At 49.9% G+C, this 18,472-nt stretch overlaps 1 protein-coding gene across 2 annotated transcripts in view; it reads right to left on the minus strand.

Moving 5' to 3' along the window:
• The window catches only part of Grhl3 (grainyhead like transcription factor 3), a 30,602-nt gene extending 13,086 nt beyond the window's left edge, over positions 1-17,516 (minus strand). The window contains exons 1-6 of one of the 2 annotated variants that reach the window (XM_051173629.1): positions 17,222-17,516; positions 5,404-5,590; positions 3,450-3,511; positions 1,259-1,604; positions 833-906; positions 150-303 (exon numbers count right to left, since the gene is read on the minus strand). In XM_051173629.1, the coding sequence (XP_051029586.1) occupies positions 150-303; positions 833-906; positions 1,259-1,604; positions 3,450-3,511; positions 5,404-5,590; positions 17,222-17,238 (840 nt within the window). In that variant the 5' untranslated portion in view covers positions 17,239-17,516. The remainder of the gene's footprint in view (positions 1-149; positions 304-832; positions 907-1,258; positions 1,605-3,449; positions 3,512-5,403; positions 5,591-17,221) is intronic. The other variant, XM_051173630.1, reaches the window with a different exon arrangement.
• Between the last annotated feature and the right edge of the window lie 956 nt (positions 17,517-18,472).

Consider the following 18,472-nt stretch of genomic DNA (forward strand, 5'->3'; position numbering starts at 1 on the left):
GGTAGCCATGTCACCCTGGTCTGAAGGTCCAGGCACCAGGCTCCCTCCCAGAGCATGGCTCAGCATCCTTCTTTATCCCTCCACTCAATTCACACGTGTTCCCCCCAGCAGATGCCCACCAGTACCCCCTCCCCGACTGCCCCACACACCTTGACTTTGCTGGAGGACAGAGCGAGGCCTTTACCTCCCGCTGGGGTGCGCAGGGTGACGGGGTAGAACTGACCCTTGTTGAGGTAGGCCATAGGTGATTCGCCCGCTTTGATATGAATGGCTTTGGGGGACCCCAGAGTATATTCAAAGTCACTGTGGGGAGCAAGAGGATGGTGAGGCAGGCTCCAGGCAGGGGTGTCCTGGGAGCATAGGGCAGGGGCCTGGGTCTATGGCAGGCTTGCTGTGTGATCTGTCATTTTCCTGTCCTGGGAGGGTCTTAATGGCTCTGTTGGGTCAAATTCCAGATAAAGGAGGACCAAAGGAAACCAGGGAGACCCAGAGTGGGAACAAAGCCATGGAGGACTAAGGACAACTGACCTCAGTTTCCTTTGCACTGGGAGGGTTGAGATATGGTCCTACTATCTAGCTCAAACTTGCCAGGAACTCAATATATAGTCCAGGCTAGTCTCAAACTATGAAGCCCATGTTGACTTTAAACTCATAGCAATCCTCCTGTTTCTGCCTCTCAAGGGCTGAGGTTACAGGTATGTGTCTTTCTAACAGGGCGCTGAACTTAGAGCCCCTGTCACTGCCCAGGAACAGGCCAGGGATGCCTAGAGATTCTGTGGAGCTGTCTTCAGCCTCCTGCCCAATGGCCAAGGGTCTCAGGAAACCAAGTTACCTTTTGAGGCTAGGATAATCCTCTGGACATGGGGGTTCTGGGGATGTTTTCAGGATATCAGGGAAGAGCAGCGACTATAGAGAAACATAAGCACATGGGAATAAATGATCACATCCAGGCTGTAGGGGGCTCAGCCCAGGGCTACACACACATTGGGCTGCACACACATAGGGCTGTACACACACGAGGCTACACACACACACACACACACACACACACAGACACACACAAACACACGAGGCTGCACATACATGGCCACACAGGTTGTGCAGTGCACACTTGGACAGCAGTATGTGGCAGCCCAGCCTTAGGTCTAGAACTTTCTCCCATCAGTTGCAAAGCTCTGACCTTCTCACTGTCTTCTCTCCTTATGTGCATACACATGTATCCAGGGGTGCTGTGAGGGGTTCAGGGGCAGGCCCTCACCTCCTGGGGGTCATCTTTGAAGGTACTGTCTGGCTGCCACCGCTGTGTGGGTGGAATACCATGAATGCTCTCAAAAAGTGAGTTGAGGGAGCCATTGTCATATATGTCACTGGTGGGCAAGAGGTAGTTGTCCATGGAGCCGGCTTCCAGCTTGCTTGGACCTGGGGAGAGGGTAGTGGTCTTGCCGGGGGTTGGTACAGTCCCCTCCAAGCCTAGAAGGTTGTTCTTCTTGAGGTGGTCTGTGTAGTCTGGGCTTCCAGATACGTTCTCTGTCAGAAATTTCATGAGGTGCGTGGGGCTCTCAAGAGGGGCAAGATCTGGCTCATAGTCCATGCTGTGGTAGAACCTGGGAGAAAGATGGTAAAAGTAGCATACTCCTCTGCAGGCTGGACTGATGGTAACCCCGTGTAAGGTTCAGGCTCTCCCAGCATGTGAGAAGCTAGGCTCTAAGCAGGAAATCCACAGCGGGCCAGTTGGCCACAGAGATGAGAGAAGGAAATTGTGAGGAATGATTTTCACTCAGGCCCTGGGCTGAGGGGACAACCTGCTTTCGCTATTACTACATGACTAGTTAACTTAAAACACTGTAAGTCAAACTGTTTATTTTTGAGCCAAATATTCTTGTGCCAAAATATGCCCACTTCAAAACAGCTATACTGAGACATCCAGCGGGGTGTGTCTGGGAGAGGCTGTATACCTGTGAGACAGTGGACATGTGTTTAGAAAAAGGTCAAGTAGGGTATACTCCAAACCATCAGTGTGACAGATATAGGACTATTCTATTGTGAGATATTTGATTATACTGTGTGAAGATGTGTCGGTCGCTGTGATTGGTTTAATTAAAAATCTAAATGTCCAATAAGCTAGCAGGAGATATAGTAGAGATTCCTGGACACAGAGAACTCTGGGAAGAAAAAAAAAAGGTGGAGTTGCCAGCAGACACAGAGGGAACAGACATGCAAGAAGAAAGGTAAAAGCCATGGGTCACATGGCCACACACAGATGAATAGAAATGTGTTGAGTTAAGTTATAAGAGCTGATGGGACAACCCTTAGCTATAAGCCAAGCTTTCTTAATTAATATTAAGTCTCTGTGTCATTTTGTATGTGTGTGTGAGAGATAGTAGTCTAAAGAAAAATCTGCCAAAAGTTCTTACTTTTTACTTTATATTCATCCATGGGCTTTGAATATTTTGCAAGACACAGACATTACTCTTGTGATTAGAAGTTACTGAATTACAGAATTCATCTCAGAGAGGCCTGTGCACCCAGAACCCTGATCCAGCAGGGGCGTGCCCCAAGCCAGCTTCTTGCTCACACTGGGCCCGTGGAGAACTGCAATGGCACCCCAGACATTTGGGTTTTCTGGAAGCCTCTGTGAGGTCCCCATTGACCAGGAGAGAGGAAGTGCAGGAAGGGGGACAGGATTCCACCCTCCCAAACCCAGCCCTCACCAGGCCATGCTCAGCCTAGGATTCTTTCTGTAAGAACATTGTGGTGTAAGTTAAGGATGCCAGGCAAAGCAGGCAAAGGCCAGAAGGCTGGGGTAGAATCCCAGGAGTCAGCAGATGCCTTGGAGGAGGGTTTGGAGCCTGGATAGAAAAGCTGCTGCCGAGGATGTCCTGCTGTTGTGGCTTCGAATTGTGTTTTCAGTAAATGCCAGCCCAAATGGTATGGGCATTTGGGATCTGGTGTGTGTGTGTGTGTGTGTGTGTGTGTGTGTGTGTGTGTGTGTGTGTGTTTGTGTGTGGCTTTATTATAACTTAGTAAAATTTTTCTGTTGATATCACCAGATTTTTTTTTTTAAGATGGGGGTCTCACATTGCCCAGGCTAGCTGACAATGACCTTCAACTCCCGAATCTCCAGCCTCCACCCCTCAAATGGTTAGATGATAGGTATGCTCTAGCATATCTGGTTTTATGTGGTGTCTCATGTATGGTAATTGAGCTACACTACCAGCTCTGACTAGTTGTTCTGAAATCTCCCTATTTTACCAGCATAAAGACAGGTAGACTCCAGGCTGGGTTGTACACAAAGTTTTCTTCTGATCTCAAAGGAAATTAAGATGAAGGCATCCCAAGAGGTACTGTGGGTTCCAGCACAACAGGCAGACCAGCCTGCATTCAAGGGTCCCAAAAGAGTAGAGCAGTTAAGGATCTAAAGAGTCAGAGGCAGCCTTAAGAAGCCTTACTTCTTTCCTTGGTCATTCCGGCCACCGGTGCTGGAGGACAGTATCCGCTTGTCCTTAGGACCCTGGGAGGAGAAGAAGGAAAGATTGATGGGTCGCTCTTAGCTGGGACCTGGTTATTGGAAGCCTCCCACCCCAGGGGATGAGGCCAGGCCCTGGCATGCTTGGGAGAAAATGGAGGAATTATTGAAGCTGGCCAGTGCTCTAGCCGCCACTGAGACTGAGCCCAAAGCTGCAGGATGGAAAGTACTTCTTTCTAGGTGAAAGCATGGAAATGGGAGGCAGACTAGCCTGGCTGACTTGCCTCACCTCTTAAAAGTGCTATGACTTTGGATAAATGGCTACACCTCTCTGAGACTCAGTTTCTTCAGACGTTAAATAGGGAATTACAATACCTGCTTCAAGGAGATTCTAAAGCTATAGGTTAATAGAAAAAGAACAATGGCTCTTTTAAAAGGAGCACTTTGTACAAAATGCTAATTTATCTTCTCTCACCACCTTGAGTTTCTGTCAAAACCATTGCCATGACCTAGGTGGGGAGACCAAGGACCAGAGTCTCTTCTGCAAACAGTGTAGTCCTTGATTCCCTTCATAGATAAAATAGATATACCACATGTTGGCTGTGTGTCTCTGGGCAAGACATTTGATACCTCTGGGCCTCATATCCTCATTTGTAAAAAACACAATCAGCCCTAAAGAGAACTGTAGGTGCTCAGAGCAGGGTCTAACATCAAAAGCACAGCTCTGGAAGCAGCCTCTTGCACTGGATTGTATTCTACAATCCAGCCTCACCCTGTGAACCCCAGGCTGTGATCTGAAGATGGATGGAGAATTCTGGCTTTCATCATGGCCTTGAGCTGGAGTAGCCATTCAAATTCCCTTCTGTTGGCCTGAGATAGACAGGATCCAGAAACTGCCAGTGTGGAGAGAGATGGCAGGCAGGGGAGTCGGGCTGTTCTGGGATGAGGATCAGAGACAGCCTGGGGCCTTTCCTATCAGGAACCACATACCTTGGCCTCCCCTGGGCCTCTGAAGTCATGAGGAGAATTCACCTTCCTCCCCATATTAGGATGGGTGCACATGCCCGCGTCCCGCCCCTGCACAAAGTGGCTTTGAATGTTCATCTTCAGGACCAGTTGTCTCAACAAATCCAGGCAGATTTATTGCAATAATCCTCCAGTGCAAGACAGCATTGCTGTCTGTGTCAGTTAAGATACTCAGACAGGCAGGGCTGCACAGAGCTCTTGGTTAGCAAAGACCCTGAGGCCTCATGGATGCTCTGGGAGGATGCAGGCTGCACTCTATTAGCAATGTCAGGCACAGGCATTGGAGGTGGTGGTGGGATGTTGTGAGTTCATATCTGTGACTGATGACTGGTTCAGAGGTGAAAGAGCTGATGCGTGACAACCAACAGTCTCTCCAGAGTCAAAGCCAAGGCCCAAGGGACAAGAAGAGACAGCATGGTGGTGGAGGCAGAAAGGACAGGAAGACACTTGGGAAAGGAAAGCCCTGCTGCAGGTGGTGGGGTTAGAATAGTGGGTAGGGATGGTGGGAGGCTAGGATGACCCAAGAGACCGGGTAGAAAGGATGGCCAGTGGGGATGGTTGTGATGATGTGTGATTGGGTTCAACAGCATTATGCTATACACCAGGTGGCTGCTAGGGCTTCAGCAATAGTCATGGTATGTGCTGCTCTTCAGGAGCTGTCCAGTAGGGCCATGGAAATGTGTGGGCACACAGTGTTTTGAAGGACAGAAGAAGCTGTGATATAGAATGGAGACCCAGAGCATCTCCCCACTTCCCACATTGGGGCTGAGGCCCAGATGGACAGTAGCATTTAATCAGGAAAAGGGAAATGGCATTTGAAAAGCCCAGGGCGGAGAGGCTGCTGAGCGCTGATGCCTGGCAGCAGAGACACACTTCGCAGATGGGGACATGGCTCGAGGTGGCAAGCATACCATATAGTAGTCATAGAGAAAGCTCAAGGCTGCTACACTGTCATCGTCCCCATTAACTCTCATCATGGCTTTGGTGGCAGCCGTCAAAGGGTTCTCCAGATACGTCTTCCAGGCCTCGTCCTCGTTAGTGTAGGGAAACTTCTGGAAACTCACAGGGTCATTCTTTAGCAGTCGCACAGATCTGAAACTGCAGGCAGATAAGGAGGGTCACTTGAGGATGGAGAGTTGGTAAAGTGCTTGCCACACAAGCATGAAGAGCACAAAGCCAGATGCAGTGGTGTGTGCTCTCACAATCCCAGCACTGGGGGAGCAGGGACGGGAAGGTCCCTGGGACTCACTAGCCAGGTAGTCTAGCCTAGATGGTAAGTTCCAGGTAAGTACCAGCCTCAAAAATGTGCAAGATGGGCAGTGTGTGAGGAGTGACAGACAAGGCTGCCTGCCATCTGGCCTCCACATGCATACACATACACTTGCACATATACGTGTATGCCAGCATAGGTACAAGCATGTGTACATACATGCACATGCATGTATGTGCAAACACAAATGCACAAATAAGAATTAGCTCTTATGATCCCCAGGACACCGCTCCTGTCACTGCCAGGAGGTGCCGACCCTAGGAACTGGAGACTTCTTCTGCCCCTTTAGGCAATGAGCCTCAGCTATAGATCTGGGGTGGTGAGCCCCAGATATAGAGGAATGCCAAGTTGATCTGCTACGCAGAAGATGCAGCCTGGGGTCTGATGCCCTCCTGTCTGACACAAGGACCACAGTGTTGGCCAACCTTAGCAGGCTTCTGAGAAGTTCCACAGAGTGCTGCCATGGCAAATACTGTTCACAGGAAGTCATGGCAACACTCTTCCAGAAAATGAAACTTCCAGACCCCTGAGGTTGTCCTGAGACCACAAAAGGCCTGCAGATTATCAAATCTAGAGAAAACAGTGAAGGATAGGACATCAGAGCAAGAGAGCCGGTGGGTAGAGCCTGGTCCTGGGGGGTGGCATTTTGGACTGACATGTATTGTAGGTCGCAGAGCTAGGGGCAACCTGGCATTCTGTCAACACACCCAGATAAATACAATGGCACTGTATCCCAGGGCCAAGTTGTATGCATGGGCTCAGAGAAAGGGATGGAAGAATACAGAAAACAATGATGATTACAAAATTAACCTTTAGGACATGGAAAGGGGAGGTGCAAACCTACAATCTTAGTACTCAGGAGGCTGAGGCAGGAGGATTGCAATTCCAGGCCAGCCTGCAGTGTCCCCTCAGTTAAGACAAGTTGCTGTTTCCATTGGTGGATGAAACAACTTAGAGAGTGGTGGAGCTTCCCAGGGTTCCAGTATTGGAGTTGGTAACATAGTCTCACACTGAACCAGGGAGAATGTGGCCAGTTGGTTAAAATGCAACTCCTGGGCCCTCCCCAAGAGTCTTTTGATTTGAGGAAGAGTCTCACATAGCCCAATCTGACCTCAAACTTGCACAGCCAAGGATGACCTTCAACGTCTGATCTTCCTGCCTCCACCTCCCAAACGCTGGGATTACAGCTGTGTGCCACCATGCCCAGTTCATGTGTTGTTGAAGCTAGAACCTAGGGCTTCACCACACTGAGCAAGCACTCTCTTAACTGACATACACACCCAGCCCAAGGGGTTCTGATTCCCTCCTTCTGGCATAGCTGAGAATGTGAACATCTAACAACATCCTTGCTGTTGCTGCTGCTGCTGCTGCGGGTAGCCCAGGGACCACACTTGCAGAGTAGCTGGGAGCATGCATGTGCAGTCACCTGTGAAGCTCTCGTGATTGTTTTAGGACACAGGGCATACGGAAGAAGTGGCAAAAGAGAATAGTGTCCAGCTCAAAGACAAAGTGATTCAGGTCTGCTGGTGCCCCAGAGCTTCCCTTCTGTAAGGGTCACGTGGGCCCAACTGACTCACCCTGCTAGGGTCACAGGAACAGCACCAGATGCCATGAAACACAGCATCTGGATTGCCCCTACTCAGCAGCTCTGCCTGTTACAAGATACTACATGAAGATGGCCTCGCTTCACCTAACAGATGTAGGAGCTGTGGACTTGGGGACAACAAGAAAACGCCTATTGTCAGCCAGCCAGTCAACCACCCAACCAAGCTATTATTTTTATTTAGAGAGGGTTTCATGTAGCCCAGGTTGGCCTTGAACCCACTAGGGGTTCAGCTGGGGATAGCCTTCAATTTCTAATCCTCCTTTGTTCACCTCCTAAGTGCTGGGATTATCGGCATGCACCACCACACCTGTTGCTGGAGACTGAGTATGGTGTTTCATGCATGGTAGGCAAGCACCCTCCTAAATGAGCTACATCCCCAGCCCATGCCCAGGATCTCAACTCAGGCCTCTCTAGCTCCCAAGACAGGTGCCTTCCACTAGTCACGCTGCTCTGTCCCTACCCAAGTCTTCATCAGAGCAGGAGGCTGCCCTGGAGCCGGAGTTACAGGTGCTATGCCAGACAAGTGGGTGGGTAGGGGCCTCTGGAAGCCACTTGCAGGAAGTGCACACCTTGCTGCCGGAGGCAAACCTCAGGTACAGGCTTCCACTCAAGAGAGGGATTGTCAGTCAAGCTGGGCCCAGGTAGTGGGGACTGCAGTGGCAGTTTTTCTGTGGTTCCCAGGATAGAGTCTGCCACCCCACTGGGCCCCAAAGTATAGGAGTGTGGGACTATGAGAGGGAGGCCAAAGGAGCTGTCACATAGGAAAGAGAAATGACAGAAACCTTCCCGCTGTAGGAGCACGAAGAGCAAGGCACACCCGAGTTTCTGTTGCTATAAATCAAGAGGCTTTGAGACAGAGTGGTGCGAAGTGGCCCCTCCTCACTGCCCCCAAAACTGGGGTTAGAGGAACTTACTGAACAAGCCCCCGCCCCTCCATGCCTCAGGCTACAGGGAACTCCCTAACTGAAGCGGCACAGGACAAGCAGGGGATGTCTGAGGGACCCTACCTTCCCTGATCCCCCATGGTCAGCGAGGGGGACCCGGCTCACAGTGTTTCTCATTTATGAATAAGGATCATAAATGTATGCAGACTGAGTACATTGATTCACACTTGAGAAGATGCTTAGAACCCTGCCTAGTACATAAATGCTACACACACACACACACACACACACACACACACACACACACACACGCACACACACACCCTAGCTGCACATAAGAAGCGCCTAATGTATGCAATCTGCACCAGTGCCCAAGGTTGGCCTGAAGCTAGATGCTGAGAGGCTGCTGTGTTACCGGCCTGGCCACATACAGGTCTGGCCTTCCGCTCCTGGTCTACTGACTAGGAAATGGCCAGTCTCAGTTTTGTAGGACTATTCATTTTCTGACCCTTTCTGTAAGGTAAATACATTTTAAAAAGTAATCGAGTCATAACCCAAAACAAAAGAACAGAGCTTTCCTATGGGGTCTTCCTGGGCTACAAGGGTTTCCAATGTTTGCATCTGGATCCCCCAAGTTCCGATTCCTTGATAACAAGCCTCGAGGTACCTTAAGCATTTACCATAGGCAGACACCATGCCAACTGTTTCTGGGTGGCACCTCATCTGCCTTGAGACACAGGCACCACTAGCCCCTCTGACAGAAGGAGAAACTGAGACTCGCTAAGAGCCACTCAGCCAGGAAGTGCTGGTGGCTCAACTTGAACTCTGATCTCTTGGACTCCAGGTATCAGCTCTTAGTCCCCGCTCATCTCCTCTCTAAGATGCCTTTCCTACTCTGGAAATTTCCCTCCTCTGGAATACACTGAACCAGTTCTCCTCAAGGCCCAGAGGAATTTCCTACCCACACAGGCAGGAGGCATGAGCAGGTGAGCAGCGGTAGGAAGAGTTTCTGGGCAGGAGCTAAGAGCCCTGGACTCCTGGTGTCCATGCCCACTTTTGCTACCAGTTGGCCTCACACTTTAAGGCTAAGTAAGCATTTAGCTTCCTGGAAGTCTTGGCTGTGCATAAGGTCAGCAGAGTTCTGTACCAAATCCTGAAATCAGTACCTGGGCTTTTTGCTCTCTGAAGGTCTACAAGGCTGGAGGGCCCAGTGGGAGAGGCAGAAGGAGCTGCTACAGGCTCAGTGGGAAAGGGCTTCCAAGAAGGAAGTAGCTCTTTTCACCAGTGAGAGCGCGGAACAAAGGGGAAGCCAGGCGATACCTAGCCTATGAGGTCACCTTCCCTAGGTTCTGCCTAGATTCTCAGTTGATGTCCCTGTCCAAGACAGAGAGCGGGAGAGCTAGTCAGGAAAGGACTTGTCCTTGGGCCACATTTGTGATGACCTCAGATCTTATCAGGGCACAGCCCAGAGAGCCCAGTATACCATGGAAGAAGAAATATAAGCTCATGAGTTGGGGAGTTATGGGTTCTTGAAGAAAGAAGGCACCTAGCTGATTCCCCCATCTGTTAAATGGGTCTATTGAATGTTTCCCATGTGCCAGTCAAGGGCTCTTCTAGGCCCTGGGAAATTGGCCAAGTCCAAGGCAGATAAGGCTCGGCTCCCATGGAACTTTTTGTCTAATTGGAGCAGACAGACCATCAACAGGCAGGTGAGTTAATTTTACTTCGAGATAAGTGCTGGGAAGAATATTAATGAGAACATAGCACTATCGTAGAGAGTCACCCAGGGTGGCTACTTTTGAGCAGAGTTAATCTCTCCTAGGCTGTTAGGAGAATTACATGCATCAACATAAGAAATATGCTTATGAGCCTGCCAACAATAATGGCACTGTAAATAGGCCCTCATCATCATCACCCCAGCACTCCAGAATGAGAGTAAAGGGGAGACTGCCTGAGGCCCTGGATGACCACACCCCTCCAAGCCCTGGGCTGTGAACCAGCTCTACTCAAGACAAGGGAGACTGTGTAATAACCGCTTGCCTTGCCTCTCCAAGTCCTTATCTGGCGGAGTCTCCCAACACACATGGTGGTTATTATTCCTACTTTAAAGACCCTGAAATAGACAATGGAGACAGGTGACCTGGGAACCTAGAATAGACAATGGAGACAGGAGGAGGTGACCTGGGAATCTGGCCTGGGAACTCCACAATAAGTCTCTTTTATAGCAAGGGATGGAAGAGAAAAGCAGAACCCGGGAAACTTGCGTGGTATCCCATGTCATTTTAGCAAATATTTATCATGTGACTGTCATGGTCTAGCCCCTGTCCTAGGGACAGCAAGACAGGGTTCTCCTTGTCATCATGGAGGATGAAGACAAGCAGACAGCTAATACCAGATGGATGAAGAAAGTCATGAAGAAGCTGAAGCTAGAGTCCTTACGAGCTGCCTGAACCCTGGAGAGTTAATGGTGGGTGTTTATTGAGAAAGAGGTAGAGGGTAGAGGGAGATGTTGGGTGGGGAGGACTTAAGACCTTCCAACTGAGAACCAAGGTCAAAAGTCTCAGCCTGGGCCAGGCCCTACTGTGTGCTGGGCGTGAGGCAGGTGCTTTGCATGTATGGTCTTGATTCAAGGAAGGCTAGCCGACTAGGGAGGAAACTCAAGTCCAGGATTTGATAATCCCTCTCATTTGCATAGTGTGTTGTTTTTTCGGCACGTACCCGTCATCCATCTGTCATATCTGAGGTCCTGCAATGTGCCTGTAAGGTAGGGAGGGGAGATATGACTGTCCCAATTTGATAACACGGAAAACACCCATGGTCAGGGCTACTGATCTGCGTAAGGCCACCAGGTGGTTCTGACACATCAGGCCTGAAACTGGGGTCACCAGCTGCACATCAACAGCCTTCACAAAGCTGCTATTCCATCTTCTCCACTGGAGAGAGAGCTGGAAAGATGATCAACAGGAAGGAGGTTTTCCGGCCTGGCTTCTAAGGGGCCTCTGTTAGTGGCCAGCAGCTCTGACACGAGATGGGTACAGTATCAACTGCCTCATATCCAGTTAGCCTCATGCGTTGACTCTAGCATGTTCCAACACAAAGGAAGCAGAGAGTGGAGAAGCATCACAGTGGCTGCTGTATTGGGGCTGAACCACTTCAGATCCCCAGGGAAACTAAGCATGTTGGGCCCCAGCTGCTAGTTAAGACCTTCTTGAGTCATTCCAGGCATTGGCAGACCTTAGACATGAAGTCCCAAAGAAGTGGTGAGATCTAAAAACACATAACACAGAACAGGAATCTTGAAGAACCACCCCCAACCCTTCATTCCCTTCATCCCCCCACCCCCGGCCCAGCACTGAGGTCAATTACCGTACGTGTTACAGGCATCTCAGTAATCCAGGAGGAAGACCACTGCCCCATCTATGAAAGTACCTAGTCCAGGAGAGGTTGGAGCTGGGTTCCAGTTCTCTAAGCCAAAGGAGGAAGAGTTCCAGGGGCCACCTGAACTGAGTGTTGACACCCAGATACACCCAGTTAGTGACTTGCCAAACCCAGCTGTGAGCCACCCAGCTGCATCAGCAGTAATCAATCACACTCACCAGTCACCCACAGGGACGCCCTGCCACGACGGTTCACAGAGGAATCATTTTTCAGCCAGCCCCACGCAAAGTGTTCTGAGCATGACAGGGGTGCCCCAGGCTTCTTGTGCTGGCCAATGGCCCATCTGGTTTTCTGGCTGCACGTGTTGTGAAATGTGCCTTGCCCACGTGAAACAGGGGGCTCTCTGGGTGCTCTCACTGGGGGACACGGTGGAGTACATGGCCCCAGTTTGAATGAGGCAGCATGCCAGTCTGGTGTACCCCAATGCTATTCAAGTAAGGTGCCCAGCCTTACTTTTGCTGTGTGACTTTCAGCAAATGACCTGGCATTTTTGTACCTTTGTGGGAAGATGAAGTGTGATGATATGGATCGTTCACACAGGAACCACTGAGTACCAACTTCTACTCATGGTCTTTTGTTTTTACAGAGAGCCCATGAAGTATCACTAGTGAAAGATGCGGTGAGGCAGCGTGGGTCAAGTGCCGTGATGCAAGCTATTATTCCATTACCATCACCATCCCAAATGCTCACGTTGCCCGGCCATCCCAGTCCCACTTTCTCCTTTCTCTGTCCCACGGGCCATCTCTTCCTGGCTGCTGGCTGGCTTCTAGGAGATTCCAAGTTAAGTGGCAAGAGCACAGGCCACTTCCTCATCTGGATCCAGGTGGGCAAGCTGACAGAGGCCAGGCCCCAGATAACATGGCTGGCTGCATTCGAACTAATTCAATGTCATTTCCTAATTATGCCAGAAACTCACTTTCTGCCCTTTGAAAAACTCTCTCCTGTATGGGCAATTTTCTTTTATGCTTCACTCCCTTGGCTTCTTGTCTGAATTTTTTATTTCTTTCTCTACTGTTCAATTGAGGTGTGGAAAAAAGATTGAAATGTTCTTCTCAATCAGAAAGCTGCACCTCTTTCTTCCATTTATCACTGATTCATTCAACAAACGTTCGCTGAGGGTTATTCTGTGATGGATGACATGTGCCGACTCTACCCTCCATGTGTCCCCAGTTCTCAATGGCTCCTTGAGAAGATACAAGGATGCTCTTTACATGCATGCATATGTATATGCACGCCTGTGCATAGGTATATGTGCACATGCATGCATGCACATGCCTGCTGTGCAATATCATGTGTGGTCAGAGAACAACGTGTAGGAGGCTGTTTTCTCCTTCCACCATCTGAGCCCAGGCATTGAACTCAGGCATCAGGCTTGGTGACCAGTGTCTTAACACACCAAGCCTTTGTAGGAGGCAGATGGACTAGAGAGAGGGAGAGAAGTCAGGTAAAGGGAAAGGAGCTGAATGATTGACATAACCAACCAGCCCCTGACCTTCTTGCCCACATCCTGAGAGGTGGGTGTTTTTGTTTGTTTGTTTGTTTTTTGATCTTTTTTTCCTAGTCACTGTTTAATACATGCAGAAACTGATATGAAGAGCTTGTCACCAATCCACAAGCAGCAGAGCAGGGCTTTAAACACAGGTGTGACCCAGCAGGGAGGGGGATGGGGTTGGGGGTTTGGGGTTGGGGGTGGGGTGGCTCTGGGTTTGCTGATTCAGCAGTGACACAGCAGGATGGTGGCCAACCTGGGAGCCTCCTTCCCAAAAAGTCCTCTACCTGGTCTTCTAGGCCAGTGGTTTTAAAACTTGAACACACATCAGAATTACCTGGAAGGCCTGTTAAAACAAATAATGGCCAGCCCCACCTCCAGAGTTTCTGATTCAGTACATCTAGGGCAGGGCTAAGAATTTGCATATCCAAGTTCCCATGTGAAGACAGCCAGGGACCTCTTTTATTTATTTGCTTACTTTTAGTGGTGGGGCTGGAGTTTGAGCCCAGTGCCTTGTACGTGCCAGGCAAATGCTGTAACTGAGCTACACCCCGAGTCACAGCATCTCCATTCTGAGAATGGGGTTCTGGATGAGCCAATAATTATTTCTTACAGATAATAACTCTCTCTTCCCTTGCCTCATTTCAAAAGTTACGAAGGCTTGTAAAACACAACTATATAAAATGTGAATCGGGTGTGGTGGTGCACACCTGTAATCCCAACCCTGGTGAAGCTGAGGCAGGAGGATCATGAGTTGAAAGCCAACCTAAGCTACTTACTTCCAGACAGGGTACACCGGAGCACTGTCTCTTATACATTCATACACACACACACACACACACACACACACACACACACACACACACACCAAGGAATCTACAGAAAAGCATAAAGCAGGGAATAGATGTACATCATTATACCTAATGTCTAGGTACAGAAGCTTTAGTCTCTGGTTGGGATCTAGGTGAGACCCCTGCTCTTTCAGGAGATCTTGGCTAATCACGCCCATCCCTCTTGAAGTTATATAGAAAGACCAAAGAGATGTGCTGAGCAAGCACTTGTTAGAGCATCTAATGTGCAGTTGGGGGTCTCGGGCCTCAGCCACTGTCCGTCTTTTTTCTGAACCTAGTTCAGGGCTTGGGAAGCTGGCCAGGACAGCAGCTAGTCAGTGCGCTTTGCAGACCACGCATGCTCAGCCGCTGCCGTTACCACTACCAGCACCCCTTGCCCCCGCCTCTCTCCGCCCCGTTTTACAGCCAGAGCTTAATGAGGGCTTTTAACTTTTCATTCACCAGCCCCGTAACTCCGACTTTTAATAACACACCTCGTGCACGACAAAAATTTGCTTCTGGCAATCATGGTTTCGACCACAAAACCGCAGCGGGGCGGCGCTCAGGGTTAACTCTTTCAGCACTGAGGGCCGGGGTGGCAGGGGAGGCTGGAGGTGGAGGGCGTGTTGTGAGCCCTCTAGTCTTGGGCCTACCTCTGTGGTCATTCTCCAGTCTGTGTTCCCAGTAGCAGAGGCCCCGGGCATCTGGATGCAGAGGTCAGGGTGCTGAGGCATGGTGGTGAAGCCCACCATTCCTTAGCTGGTGTCTTGGACAGCTTTGCACACAGTAGGGCACTCAGGAGAGTCCAAAGGGGCCAATAGTCACCTGACTCTCAAGAGTGGCAGCCCACTTAGCCAGGCCCATGATGGGCAGTGTGCAAGTCCAGGCTGTTTTCCCTGCCAAGCTAGAAAGCCACAGCCCCAAGAACCCTTGCCTTCTGCTCATGCCGCAGGGTATTGCTAGGCTTCGGGCTGGAAGCACCAGGGTGGCTGGCAGAGACGCCAGGCGCTGGGGCTGACCACATGAAAGGCTGGGTGCTCACCACCCACCAGCAGCCTGGAGCTGGTCTCTGCCTGGCCTTTCCAGGGCCACCTCCCACTGGAGGCCTAGGAATGGGGCTAGTGGGCCAGGTGGTCCACTGCCACAGCTCAGTGTTTCCCTGCCAGGTAGGTGTGTTCATAGTCCACATTTTATTAGCGAGGAAGCTAGAGTCACGGAGGGTAAACCCATTCAATTTGACTTGAAGCAAATTCAAACCTGACTTTTCACCATCACCCCAGGCCCAACAAGTTGTCATTCTCTAAGGGCTGGAGATGACTTGTTGGCCTAGCATGATTTTCCAGGCAAGGCCACATCAAGACCAAGGCCACAATAGCAGTAGCAGCAGTTCAGAATTTGCAAGCCAAGCATCACACACACACACACACACACACACACACACCCCACCTATAGGAACAGCCAAACCCCCAGGGTTAGCCATTATAATCACAAACAGTAGCTTCAAAGTTGGCCTGCAATTATGCACAGGTACAGGCTTCCAGGAATAAAGAAGCCTCTACTGTCAATGGATCTGACTTCAAACCCAAACCATTAAGGACAAGTAGAAAACCTTCTGTTCAAATAAGACAGCTTCAGAACACATACCCCTAAGGAGCAACCTGAATAGACTGTCCACAGCCTTGGCAGCTTTAATTAGCATGTCTAAATTGTGCTGGAGATGTATCTCAGGTGTGTGTGTGTGTTCGTGTTCAAAGTATGGGATGATAAAAAGCAAGAGGGTTCAGAAATGCCCAATTGATTATTTTTCTATAAAGTGAGAAAGGCATTATTGGCACGCTCCCTACAAGGCTTTCAAGCAACCATTGTTCTAAAATTAAATCCCAGTACTGCTACTGGTCACAGTCTATGGGTAAGGAGACTAGGGCTTGGGTAAAGTGACTTGCCCAAAGTCACTCAATAAGAGGAACCCAGGTGTCAGCATAGGGCTTCTACTTTTACTTTAGTTGGGGTCAGATTGGCAACACATTGTACCAGGAATCCATTCAGAAAGAAACATAGTGATTGAATGTAGCTGGCAGAGTAGTCAGGCACACCTAAGACCAGCCAGTGTGATAGAATTCTGTTTGCAGTTAGGATCCACCAACTCTTCTGCCCCTGTTTAGTTTTTAACCTGCTGAGGAAAAGCTCCAAAGAGAGAGCTATAGAAGGGAAGGAAACAAAATCATTCAACCCTCGCATCAGTTCACCCACCTACAAAGATAGGAGGAAAGGAAACATGGTGTTTAAGAAGCTGACCTTTCCTGCTAGCTCCTTGTCCACACCCTAACCTTATCCCATCCTCTCTAAGTCTGGACCTGAAACAGAGGCCCAGAGTGAGGTCAGCATCAGCCAGATGGGGATTCTGAATCCCAGATGTGGGCAGGAATGCACCTGCCAGGCAACACAGATGACCTCACCGAAAAATCACTCCTCAGCTTCCCCAGCTTTAGAACTACCTCTGCCCCTGGGTAAAACTGACCACATTTTATTGAACTCAGCTTCAGACCTGGCTCTTTGGTAAGCATTTTACGGCTTTCAGCACACTTAAGAATCCTACAACATCATCCCTGTTCCCATTTTTCAGATGAAGAAAACAAAGCTCAGGTAAGTCAAACAACTTGTTCAAGAACAAACAGCTTGGGAGGAATAGACCCTGGATTTGAACATAAGGAAAGCCACTACAGAGAGCATGTATTCAGCCACTACACTGTGGTAGCCTCTCTTGGAATTGTTCCAACTCGACAAACAAGTATCTTTAGAGAAACCCAATTCTTGGCTTAAGACAGCTCCAGGAACCACCTCGAAGAAGTTCCCTTTGACAAGAGGAGAGAAAGAATCCACCCGGCAGAAGGGTCTCTGATTTCCATGGCCCTTCAGAGTATCAAAACTCGATGCCAAGATTCAGAGTTTCAGCCAGCACTGTGTTTCCCTTCCTCGAAACTGCTCAGCACAGAGAGAAAGAAAAACTTTTCCCAGGGAAACAGTCAGCCCTAGATAGAGAGCTGAACGTGCCTCAACACGCTAGGGCAGGAACGTCAGCCCATTCATTCACCCTTACAAATTGCCATGTGAATCCTGGCGCCGGCCTCCCGGCTCTTCCCGCTGCAGGAAACTCCAGCCAGCCTGAGAGCGCTGGCAAGGTCGGGAGGCTAGGCATCCTCCACTGTACTCACTCAAGTTCATTCGACATCTTCCTTCTCCGAGGTCGGGTTCCAGCGATCTTTCTCTCTGCACCCAGGCGCTGCTGCCCGCTTGTCTCTAACTCTCGTATGACACGGACATTCCCTCCCTACTCAGGGAAGTGTTTGATTTATGTTGAGCTTTGGATGTTGAGATTTTGCTGACAGCGGCTCCCTGCGGCGTTGGCGCTGATTGGCTGTAAGCACAGGTGCCGACTGCAGGTACATCGCAGCAGGTGCAGCTGTTAACGCTTGGCCCACCAGCCGGGGCGGAGCTCTGGGGGACTGACCGGGTGGAGTTGGCCAATTCTTTCCTTGCTGAGGGGGTGAAGGGGTGGAGACGAGGGAGGAGGGAGGAGACAAATGTCGGGACAGAACATCGGAACTAGAGGAAAAATACAGAGACAGACAAGTACTTGGTTCAAAGAAAATCTCGGGCCATCTCCAGTTCGTATTCTGGAACAGCTCCCCACAGACATCACATCTCTTTATATTCACCTTCTTTGCCAGCAAAATCTCACAGAAGAGAGCAGGTGGCTCTCTGTACCCCTCTCTTTTCTCCAGAACTTTCCCCTTCAGGTAACATTATGGGTTCTAGTTTTGTTATCCAAGTGATTTCTTCTGATTCTCACAGTAATCAGCTAGGGTGGTATTACTGTCAACCCTTCCCCCCACCCCCGCTCCCAGTCGTACCTTGTACACGAGAGGGAGGAAAAGGTGCTTGCCTAAGGGTGAGAGCTAGTGGCAGTGTTCAGTCGCCTATGAGACTAGCTGCTCCTTGAGTGGCCTCAGTCCACAGGGGACATTTCATGAGCACCCATGTGTGCAAGGTCTTCTCACTCTGGATTCTGGGGCAACAGAGGAAAAACAAATCCTGGTTTCTGCTTGGGAGGAGTTTGCTACCCCCACTGCCTTCACATGCATGAGCCTCTGTGTGTGTGTGTGTGTGTGTGTGTGTGTGTGTGTGTGTGTGTGTGTGTGTGTGTTGGGGTGGAGATGTAGGGCAGGGCAGCCTTTCATCTTGTGTGATGCCAATCTCAATGGGATGTGGGCAGACCACATGCCTCTGGCCAGCCCAGAAAGGATGGAAAAGTTGAAGGTGGCTGCCTCAGAAGTCTTAGCTGACTGGTTGTTGTAAGTTCTTGGCTCCGGGCTGGGCACTCAGGAGAAATCAGACCTTTTAAGTGATGATGAAGGAACTGTGTGAGCAATCTGGGGTGGTAAACCCAGATTAGCCACAAGTAC

This window comes from Phodopus roborovskii, unplaced genomic scaffold (assembly GCF_943737965.1).
Source record: "Phodopus roborovskii unplaced genomic scaffold, PHOROB, whole genome shotgun sequence".
In the NCBI taxonomy this organism is placed as follows: Eukaryota; Metazoa; Chordata; class Mammalia; order Rodentia; family Cricetidae; genus Phodopus; species Phodopus roborovskii.